This window comes from Elephantulus edwardii, unplaced genomic scaffold, assembly GCF_000299155.1.
Source record: "Elephantulus edwardii isolate Elephantulus edwardi_28Jun2011 unplaced genomic scaffold, EleEdw1.0 scaffold00016, whole genome shotgun sequence".
In the NCBI taxonomy this organism is placed as follows: Eukaryota; Metazoa; Chordata; class Mammalia; order Macroscelidea; family Macroscelididae; genus Elephantulus; species Elephantulus edwardii.
Window position 1 is genome coordinate 1,647,264 of NW_006399766.1, and position 11,950 is coordinate 1,659,213.

General features: G+C 35.4%; 1 protein-coding gene across 1 annotated transcript in view; it reads right to left on the reverse strand.

Moving 5' to 3' along the window:
* Positions 1 to 10,738, reverse strand: part of LOC102866947 (chromosome unknown open reading frame, human CXorf30) — a 130,075-nt gene extending 119,337 nt beyond the window's left edge. The window contains exons 1-2 of the mRNA XM_006881846.1: positions 10,569 to 10,738; positions 8,746 to 8,853 (exon numbers count right to left, since the gene is read on the reverse strand). Of these exons, the coding sequence (XP_006881908.1) occupies positions 8,746 to 8,853; positions 10,569 to 10,738 (278 nt within the window). The remainder of the gene's footprint in view (positions 1 to 8,745; positions 8,854 to 10,568) is intronic.
* Between the last annotated feature and the right edge of the window lie 1,212 nt (positions 10,739 to 11,950).

An 11,950-nucleotide genomic window follows, 5' to 3' on the forward strand; every position in this document is an offset into this window, starting at 1 on the left:
CATCAGAGAGTTGGACAATGACTAGGGAGGATAGAAGGAGAATTGATGCCTTTGAGCTGTGGTGTTGGAGAAGAGTATTGAGGGTACCATGGACTGCTAAGAAAACAAGCAGATTCATCCTGGAGAGGGTTAAACTGGACTGCTCATTGGAGGCAAGGATTCTGGGGCCTTGTCTGACATACTTTGGACATGTTGTAAGGAGGGACGGGTCTTTGCAGAGGGACATCATGCTTGAGAAAGTGGAGGGACAGCACAGGAGGGGAAGAACCTCTATGAGGTGGATTGATTCAGTGACTGGAGTAATCAGGATGGGAGTGTCAGAGACAGTGCGATTGGCACAGGACAGAGCAGGGTTTAGGGCTGCTGTACATAGGGTTGCTATGAGTGACAAGCAACTCGACAGCACATAACAACAACAACAACAATAACAACTATTACCCCATTTTTTCAGGTCCCCACTTCATCTTTCCTAATTCTTTCAACCCCTCACTCTGTCCCTATAACTCTGTAGCCTCAAGATTTCTTCCCTCTCCCCATCCTCAGCCCCCATCCAGCCTCTCCTTTTTCCTCTGGTCTTATGTATACTTACTAGTAATCCTTCTATTTTTACAATAATCGTCCTACGTAGTATTTCTCCTTATGAGACTGAATTAGTTCATTCAATATAATGTTTCCCAACCTCTCCCATGTTAGAGATTATTTTTCAAAGTTATTACTCCTGAGTAATCCTTTCGTTTGTTCATAAACATTTGGCCTGTTTCCATTTTTTGCTATTTTGAATAATGCCACTATGAACATCAGTTTACAAATCTCCATTTGTGTCTCAGTTCACTTTTCCTCAAGATATAAGGTAGGGTAATGGTGTGCATAGATCAATGGTGATTAATATTATAAGCCCTAATGAGGTAATGTTGGAAAAAGGAGTGGCATTCACTTCCTAAAAATCATGCCTCTGGAAACTCTATTAACGTTGAGAAACGACAATAGTTACAGAAAGGCTTCATGTATTTTGTTCATAGGGTCAGTATGAGTTGTGCTTGACTGAACAGCAATCGACAACAACAACAATGTGGGAATAAACATTAACACACTTGTTACCAGCAACTAGGAAATCAAAAGACAAATTGTATTGGGAAAGTTGGCTGTCAGGGACCTCTCCAGAGTACTGAAGAGCAACAATGTCAGTCTGTAGATTAAGGTGCACCTGATCCAGGCCATAGTCTTCACAATTGCTTGCTTTGTGTCAGAGAGCTGGGCAAGGACTAGGGATGATAGAAAGAGAATTGATGCCATTGATCTCTCATGCTAGAGAAAAGTACTGAATATGGCATGGACTGCCAGGAGAACAAACAGGTTCAAACTAGAGAGGATGAGACCAGGTTGCTCCTTGAAGGCAAGGATTGTGAGCCTTCCTCTGACATACTTTGGGCATGTTGCAAGGAGGGACCAGTCCTTAGAGAGGGACATCATGTTTGGGAGGGAGGTGGGACAGCACAAGAGAGGAAGACCCTCAATAAGATGGATTAACTGGGGTACTGATGATAGGTGTGTTAGATAAAATAAAATTGGCACAAGATAAAGCAGATTTCAGGGCTATTATACACAGGGTTGCTTTGAGCTGCAAAGAGCTCAGCTGTATATAACAACAACAACAACAACAATGTTGGAATGAGACTATGAAATGCAATGTGATTAGAGTGAAATAAAATATATATAAACAAAATAAAAAAATAAGTGCAGGGTTTTCCTGTGGTAGACGTGTTAGACCTGTTCAAAGTTACCACAAGGGCACACATGAGAACACGTGATATGTTAGAGAAAAGTAAGACTTCAATTCAGAATTTTCTACCAGTCAAAGTTGCTGAGAATTTAAGTGTGCTGTTTTAAAATAGTAGTAAATACAAAAAGTATGCACATAAAGATCGAATGACTGTGACTCAGGGATAATTTGGCAATATCTCCTCCACTGAGAATAAGCTTTATTCCTTCTACTATTAAGAGTTTAGTATATTTTTGGTGCCTGTTACTGTGTTAAATGATGAGTCTTTCATGAAAAAAATTAAATAATTTATTTATGAGATGAAAAAATACTTAGGAAATAAAAAAATTAGCATTGATGAGTTAAAACATTTTGCAGTTGTGAAAAAAGTAACAATTATGGATCTTTCCAAAATGCTAAAGAGCAAAGATGTCAGTTTAAAGACTAAGAAGTATCAGATCCAAGCCATGGTCTTTTCAATAACTCCCAAAATGTGCTTGAAAATTGGACAATGAAAAAGGATGACAGAAGAAGAACTGATGCCTTTCAATTATGGTGTTGGAGAAGAGCACTGAATAAAAAAAGAACAAACAAGTCTGCCCTCGTGAATGTGCTCCTTATCCATCTCACATCCTTTGATGTTGTCAGGTCAGGAGGGACTAGAACTTGGAAGAGAACATAATGCTGGGGAGGGTCCGTGAAAGAGAGGATGACCTTCTACAAGATGGACTGACCCGGTAATTATAAATAATTGTAACAATGGGTCCTGTCAGAGATGGTGAGGATGAGACAGTTTAGGACAGAGTTCAGATCTGTTGTTCATAGGATCATTATGGGCTATAGTCTACCTGATAGCACCCAGCAACAACAACAACAACATGCATGATTAGAACCTCAATGCAAATGCATCATCAATGGAACCAATGACTATGTCTGACAGTACCATATCTCATCTTCCTTCCTGAAGTCAATGATCTTGTAGGGTTTTGAGGGTCTCACCATGCACATAATTAAATGTTGTCTGGTTATTTTAGAAAAGCAAGACAAAAACCCCTTCACTCCTAGAGAATGTCAAAAACCAGTTCAAGAATCTGGAAGCAAATTGTCAAATTACATTCTCTTGCATTCAGATTTGGTCAAGGAAGTCAGTTTCATGAAAATATCCATGGCTTTTTAATTCAATACATGAAAAGTTGCAAAATGAATAGGAAATTTGATGAAGTAAGAAGGCTAGCTCCATAATATGTCAATTCTTGGTTAGATTGTTGTAATTTGACGTTTCAGTTCTCTTAATCTACCTATGTATCATGAGAAAAAGTAAAATATCTCAAGGAAAGAATCATTGCTAGTCTTCAGATTCTGAAATGAAATTGTAGGATGAATAGGCAAAGTGAAGTGAGGATTTGATAAGAAATATGGTGGCAAAAATAATCACTTGCAAATCAACTGCAATGAATGTTATAAAAGGTAATGTATATGAATGATTGTATAAAGAAAATTAAAAGGAAACACGAATATTTAATCAACATTAAGCCAGTATGTAAAAACATAGTGTAAAGATCTAAAATAAAAGTATTTTGAGTGCTATAAACAGTTTAAGGAGCCCTGGTGGTGGTGGTGGTTCATATGTTGTGCTGATGGGGAGGAGTTGGATTTTCTGATAGAGTAAGATTCGGGCCCTGATTGCTCACAGGGATGAAGCGGACTCCCCTGAGGGGGCCAGTCCCAGCAAGGCCTCCGAGATGTAGGAAAAGCCCCTTCTCTGCATGGATATGGATTGCTCAAGGAACCACTTGCTCTATTGTAGACATCTGAGAACTTAATGAAGGGCCCCCAGGGCTGGGCTGATGTGGATTCTTTGGAGATAGTGTTCTCTCACTCTGCTGCTATGCCTGTGTCCTCCCTCAGTATTCATGGTCCCCAGCTCCCATGGCCACACACTGGATCAACCTGTTCCTGAGAGGAGGGGCAGTACTTCACTAAAGACCTATGAACAGAGACTCCAATAAACTTTTGTCTTTGGTAGAGGGAAGAGGTAGCAAACAACTGAAAGGTCACCAGTTTGAGTCTATTATCTGCTCCTTGGGACAAAGAGGAGGAAATTTGTCCTTGTAAAGATTCATAGAGATCCATGAGATTCCTATGAGTAGGAATTGGACTTGATGATGATAGATTTAAGGAGAGAGTAAAAGGGCAGAAACAATTATAGACAAGACTTTCAAAATAGAAAAAAGATACAAACCCACAAATTGCAAAGCTCAGTGTACATCAAGAAGTATAAATACAAAGAGAAACATACTTGGAAATACCAAACTGCTGACAACCAAAGAGAAAGAGAAAAATCTTAAAACAGAAAAAAAAGAAAATACAGGTTACTATAAAGGGAGAATAATGTTAACAGTCTACTTCTGACTAAAAAAATTACAAACAAAAACCAATGAAAATGGCTTTATATTTTTAAGAATGAAATAAAGCTTATTAAAATTATCTCGATCCATTACATTTTAACAAACTTCTACCATACGTAATGAGTGCTATTTTAACAAATTCATATTGAGGGGAAAAACTGTTAATTCATGGAAATCAATGATGGTGGAAGTGACCTCTGAGATGATCTTTTAAATTTGAACTTTGGTAATACTGTCCTTCTAAAACTCACCTTTAAGTAAACAATAGTGTTGATTATTCTGTAAATAATTTTTTTTCTGTAGACATTACATTTTAAAGAATTGTATGCATCATTTTGACAATAGAAATCCAATGCTCAAAGAAAAGGTTGTTATAATGTAAAAAATATTCTGACAGATTCCAGTGTTGTTGTCGTTAAGTACCAGTCAAGTTAACTATGACTCATACCAACCCTACAAACAGAATGATACCCTATCGTGTATCATTCTCAGTTGCAAGCTCATTGTTGCAGTCAGTATCAACTAAACCAGTTGGGAATTGGCCTTGTTTTCACTGATCCTCTACTTTTCTAAGTTGTTTTTGGTTGTTTGGTTGTTACATTTTTTTTTATTTAACCAAAGACTGGTGCCTCATGACAGCATGCCCAAAATATGTGTATGAGATAATGTTTCATCTTTCTTGCCTCTAAGAAGTACCCTCTGTTTGTCCTTTTGGAAATCCATGATATATTCAACTTTTTGCCAACACTACAATTCAAAGGCATCCTTATTTGTTGACTATATTTCAACAAGCATATGAAGCAATGGATAACACCATGTCTAAGGTCAGACACACTTTGGTCTTTAAAGTGACCCCTTTGCTCTTTAACATTTTAAAAGGTATTTTACAGGAGATTTTATCAATGTAATTTGTCTTTTGACTTCTTGACTACAGATGTCATGGCTCTTAATTGTGAATTCAGGTAAAATGTAATCCTTGACAACATCAATGTTTTCTTTAACTATCATGATGTTACTTAATGGTTCAATTGTGAGGATTTTCATTTTCTTGATGTTGTGATGCAATTCATATTCAAGAGTGTAGTCTAGAGACTAAGATGTGCCTAATCAAGGCCATGGTCTTCGCCATTACTTGCTATTCATCAGAAAGCTGAACAATGACTAAGAATGACAGAAGAATCGATGTCTTCGAATTGTGGTGCTGGAGAAGAGTCTTGAACATACAGTGGGCCACAAAGAAAACAAATTCGTCTGTCTTGGATAGAGTGAAACCAAGTTTCTCCTTGGAGGCTTGGATTTTGAAGTTCTGTCTCACATGCATTGGATACGTGGCCAGGAGAGACAGATCCTTGGAGAAGGACATTATGCTCAGAAGGGTGAGGGGACAGCACAAGATAGGAAGACCCTGGATGAGATTAATTGGTACAGTAAGTGGGGCAATGGGTCTTGATGTGGCAGAATTCGTAAGACTGGCTCAGGACAGAGCAGGCTTCAGAACTGCTGTATGGGTCAAAGGTGACTTGATGGCACATAACAGCAACAGTCTTTGATCTTCTGCAGCAAGTGCTTCAAACTTTCCTCACTTTCTGCAAGCAAGCTTGTGTCATTTGTGTAACATAGGTCATTCATGAGTCTTCCTCTAAGCTTGACGTCATATTTTTCTTCATATAGTCCATCTTCTCAAATTATTTGTTAAGCATATTTGTTCAGCAATTAAGTGTTCTGAAATTCCAAATTTTTGCAATATTATTGATACTTTATTATAATATCCACAGTCAAATGATAACTTTTCAAAGTAAAAAAATAAGTAAACTTCTTTCTGGTGTTTTCTGCCTTCAGCTATCTTACATCTTTTGAATCTTGCATGAATATCTGACAGATTGCTGTTGATATAATGTATAGACATTTTTAATAATCATCAAAATATTTTAATTACATCTGAAACTAATAATATTGTTCACCAATTTCTGAATTCTGTCAGATCACCTTTAACTGCACTGATCAGGTATGGATCTCTTCTATTTCGTCATTTGTTACGGTATCTGTCTCTTCAATTTCTTGGCATAAACTAATGAACATTTCCAATGAGACATCTGAGTGCTCAAACATCACTGTTGGTAGCTTTCTATCAATTCCTGGAATCTTATTGTTTGGTAATGGCTTCAGTGTGCCTTGAACTTTTTTCATTACTACTGATTCTTGATGATAAGCTACTTCCCGAAATGGTGCAGCATCAAACAATTATTTTTGGTACAGGGATTTTCTGTAATAACTCTACTTTTGATGCTTCCTGCATTATTTAATATTTTGTTCATGGAATCCTTCAGTATTACAATTCAAGGGTTGAATGGATTGTGGTGGGTTTTTTTGTGTGTTTTGTTCGTTTTTGTAGTTCTTTCAGGTTAAGAAATGTTGAGTGTATTTTTAACTTTTGGTTTTCTAACTGCAAGTCACTGTGTAAGTATATTCTAATATTTTGCTTTGTCTTCCTGAATAGCGCTTTGAAAACTTCTGTTTAGCTCTCTATTTCATCATTGATAAAAGCCATTATTAAATAAATGTTTTTTGCTTTAACTTCTCTACTTCAAAGAGCAAGTCTCTTGTGACATCCATTTTGATCATTCTTTCCTGTCTTTGTAATGCTCTTTTGCTTTCTTTATGGATGATGTCTTTAATGTCATCTCACAACTGAACTGATCATCAGTTGCTAGTATTTAAGGGATCGGATCTAATTCTTGAGATGATTTTTAAATTTACATGAGATAAACATAAGGTCATATTTTGACTCTTGTGGACATGTTTTCATTTCTTTAGATTCAATTTGAATTTGCAAAGGAGTAATTGATCTTTAAGAAAATCAATTCTTGGTCTTGTTTTGAATGCTGATATTGAGCATCTCCACCATATCTTTCACAGATGTGTTAAATCTGATTCCTGTATTTTCTATCAGGTGAGGTCTCTCTCTCTATAATCACCATTCATGTTTATTTTAAGAGGCATTTGCAATGAATAAATCTTTGACTGTTCAAAAATTTATCATTGTCCTTCAAGTCTGAACTGACTCATATCTGAGCTTTCATTGGGTTTCTGAAGCTGCAAATTGTACAGGAAGACATGGAATGTTTTTCTTTTATGGAGCTGCTGGTGGATTCAAACTGCCAGAGAAATATGGATATTGGGTTAACAGGGAAACTCCCTAAGGACTAGCCCATCAGATCTCCATGCTTGCTGTTAATTTCTCTCATTTTGAACCTATGAGTCTTTAGGTCCTAGAGCCTACAGAAAGTGGAGTGTCTGACAGTTTATGCCCCCAAACAAAACTACTTAGAAAAGTCCAGTTACTTTAAATTAGGGAAAGATCAACTCGCAAAAGTTATTATATTCCAGAAGTCTCTGCAGGATCAATAAACCTCTGACACTACCTGTTCTCATGGCCTCAGCTTAGTTTCTTCCCTTATCCTACTTCCTCCTATTCCCTTACTGATCCCTCTGGTATCACCTTCTTAACAAATTGCTTGGAGCCAACATTTTGGCTCAACATCTGGTACTGGGAGAATTCAACATTCAACATTATATGTTGTACGGTAAGGGAGAATTTTTTTTTAAAAAAAATACTGATTTTATTCCCCATATACAAATACCAGTATGATTTCATTTTCTTTATTAGTTGTGCTGTGTGTAAAGTTTAGTCAAGTTGTAACTGATCCAGCAGGTTTTCGGAGTCTGTAAACTGCACCACAGGAGACTGCCCATCTTTCTCCCTCAGAGTAACTGGTGGATTAAAACTGAGTGCCTTTGAGTTAGCAGCAAACTCTTTGCCCCTAACTCAGCAAAGTTCCCTTTATTTACCAATGTTGTGCTAGACATGAATAGGAAGTCAACCATGCAAATGAATAAATACTGTTATATGTACTAATTCAAGCCATTATATTTGGCCCACTTCCCAATAACCTGAAGTTTTTTTCTCTGGGTTGTCATTCAAAGAACCACTAACTTTATGCTAGGTATCCTAGTAAAGACAGATGTCTCATCCCATAAGTTGTGGAAAACACTAACTGAGACTCTAAAAAGTTTGGCTTACCTCAGACCATCAATTAGGGCCTCCCTGCTTCCATCAAAGGAAGTCAAACCAATCCTAATTGACGAAATTCACAAAATACCCAGTGAATTCTCTTTCTTTGCTTTTATAAATTTGTATTATAAAAATTAAAGACTTTGCACTGAAATAATCGCTCAGAATGTCTTTGTTTGAAATTAGTTCTCCAAACTACAGAGCCTATCTTTCACACCAAAATTAGGCTGAATGTTCCTTTGCTAGCACATATAGCTACCCAGGGAACATTTGTTTTAAAGAGTCTGTTTTTGTTGGTTTGACAACATGAATGATTATATCTTAGGGGTAGAGGCATTAATCAAGTTTTCTATAGGACAATCTACATATGAAAACTGCTCAGAAATAGAAAAACAATTAATTAAAAGAATGTTCTTTCTTTTTCATATATTAAATGCATTCTAAAATATTATCAGCTTATTTCTTTTTCTCGCATGAAATAATTTCATCTGTTAAATAAAACTTACTCTCCAAGCTCACACGTTATTTCTCGCATCACGACTGGATTTGGCAATTTGGTAGTTATTTTCAGTAAATACCAAAACTCTAAGGCATCCTCAGGCTGAAAAATAATACTGTGTAGAAAAAGAAAAAAAATCCTGTCAGTGACTTTAATTTGTATAATGAATTTGGTAGAAAGAAATATCTCAAGTAGAAACAGGTGGCTTCAAATACATTATTTGGCAAATGTTCTATGACATATTTTACTCTCACAGTGAATAAATGGCCAAGTATCTCATTAGGAACATCAAAATTATATCATCCTTTGCCACCCAAGAAAAACAGTCAGTCACTAATATCTGATTGGCTATCACTACCTACTCAATGAATGGAAAAAATGCTTAAACATAAGTAATTTAAATGCCTAGTTGGAGCTATTAAAGGACAAGACCTGACTTCTAACAATGAGTAAGTCAATTTTAGATTGTAGACTTGAATACCTGGATGTTTTTAGGTAATTATTATCAAGTTACTTAAATCTCTGGCAGTCTTCCTTTTGCAAGTAGCATGTGCTCTATTCTGAGGGAGACAGACCTTGGAATAATCTAAACTTTTAACTGATAGATAAGTTCTGTGTCACCTATTATTTGGGCAACGTTAGTCAAGTCACTTACTTCCTTTGAGTTTCAATTAATTGTTTATAAAATGGAAGAAATTATTCCTGTCTCTTATGGTTGTGTAGTTGCTGTGGGAATTTTATGTGTGTAAAATTTAGATTCCAATGACAAAAACAAAGTAGCCAGTCAGTGAATATTAGTCAAGATTCTATCTTTTCATGTATATTGATACAGAAAGTTCAAGATTCATTTTCTTCACACCAAGGCAGTAAATCACACTTGGCAGATGAATCCAGTCTATATTTCTAATGGTAATCTACCAAAATTATGCTTGTTGCAATGTTATATTATCATATTCATGCTATTTAAAACAATCTTTTAAAATTTCATAAAAATATTTATTTAATCATGAATATATTAAGAAACAATTACTTGATTTGAATGATACAATGCTAGAAGCACCAATAAGAATTATTACTTGGACAAGGGATATAAAGTGATATAAAGATTTTTCATGTAGCATAATAATGATATGTATTACTCACATCTAGGCTAAGTCAATAATAGTTTTTAATCATAAATAAAATAATACTTTTTCAAAATAGTTTATTATTTTACTACAGTGGTTGTTAATAATGAAACTAGAGTTTACATGATTTTGTGTGTGCTTTATATATACAGTGCAACAAATGTTTTCCATGATTAGCATGCTATAAGAATACTGTCAACCCCCCACCCCCAAAACAAAAAAAAGCAAAGAGGAATACTGTCAGTATACTATATATATATTTGGAAGCAGGAGTGGCATCCACTTCCTAAACAACATGCCTCTGGAAATTTTGAAGTTAGATAAATGACAATAGTTATAGAAAGGCTTCAGACCTTTTGTTCATAGGGTCACTATGAGTCGTAAAATTTAATTCTTAGACTTTGCAAAATAATTTTCACTTGGTTCAACTTTTAACCCAGAAATATTTAAGCCATGCAAAATGAGGTGAAAGAAAGAATACTAATTATAAGAATTATTTAATGTGGAATTCAAAGAAATAATATTTTTCACTCAGGAAAAGATAACTCTAAAGCAACACATTTTACCAAGGCATGAAATTTTACAAGTCTGAAATTTTGACTAAATGAAATCTTAATAACTCTAGCATAAATAGATATAATAGTTTTAAAAGCCTATCTTGAGTGTTTAACAATTAAATATACATACAACTGTCAAGCCATACCTTTCTTCTCTATAGCCGGTAGCAGCTGGACAATAAGTGACAAGATATGAGAAATTTTGTAGAGGATTTATTGTGATTCTTTTGGGTCCACTAAGGGCATCACTTGTTAATTGAACATCTAAGTACATAGCAATATTTTTCGGATTGGAGAGAGGTAGCTCAAAGAGCATGGTTTCCTAGAATTTTAAAATATATGCAGAAGCTTCTTTTAGTGTCAGCACAAAGTTATTATTTTTCTAAAGAAGCAAATGAAAAGAAAACTCTCATACAAAATAACACCACTTGTTTTCCTTATTTTCTTGAACCACTTGATCTACTATGGAATGCATTTCATCAAATTTGATCTCTTATATACTTTCCTTGATTGTTGTTGCTATGTGTCATCACACTGACAGCCATTTATCCCTACGAACAATGGAACTGAACCCTACCCTATTCTGTGTCTTGGCAAATGGTAATATTCTGTTTATAGTTTTTCAATAGCAGATATCACAAGGAAATGCATGAAACAAAAGGCTAAATAGACTATCAAATTATATTTAAAATATATTTTCTCTATTATTGTTCTTAGGGAATTCTTGTGGCTCAGTGGAAAGGAGTTCCACTGCTAACCTAAAGGCAGTCTGTTCAAATCCACCAACTTCTCAATGGGAGAAAGATGGACAGTATCCTTCTGTGCAATCTGGAGGCTCTGAAAACCCATTGAAGAGTCAGCTATTAGTCAGTTCCAACTTGACAGCACATAACAAATTATCATTATTACTGGCAAGTCTAATTATCAGTGTTTTCAGTAACAGTTGTGCATAAGAATCACCAGAATAAATCGTTGAAACACATATTTCTAATATCTACACCAGATATATATACTGATCCAAAGTATCTGGGAGATGGCTTAAGAATTTTTTTTTTCTAAAAAGCTTCAATTAATGCTGTGGCTGCTGCTTCTACTGATTTAAAGCACTTTTAATTATATTTTACATTAGTTAGAATCAAGTAACAAAGACCATCATAGCTAAAAAGTCAAATTATGCTGAGAATACAAATTACACTGCTTGAGCTTCTCGAATTAACTTTCTAATTTATTTCTCATATTTTCGCTTGATTCGACATTGACTTCTCCTTGACCTATAGCTTTCTCCTCTTAGCAGACTCAATTTTTTAAAATTTTATTTTATTAATTTTAATGAACATTTACAGAGATATTGGATTTCCACTCATTCGTTGTTGCACTTTTCTTCTTGCACAGCCCTCCCCGCCCCCAGTTCACTCCTCTCTTTTAAAAGTAAAATTCTTTCTTTGGTATACAATCCCCCCCACATCCCCCGCACTGCCACTATGCAACATAAATTCTGGACTCTTGTAATAACCATAATACCTTATAA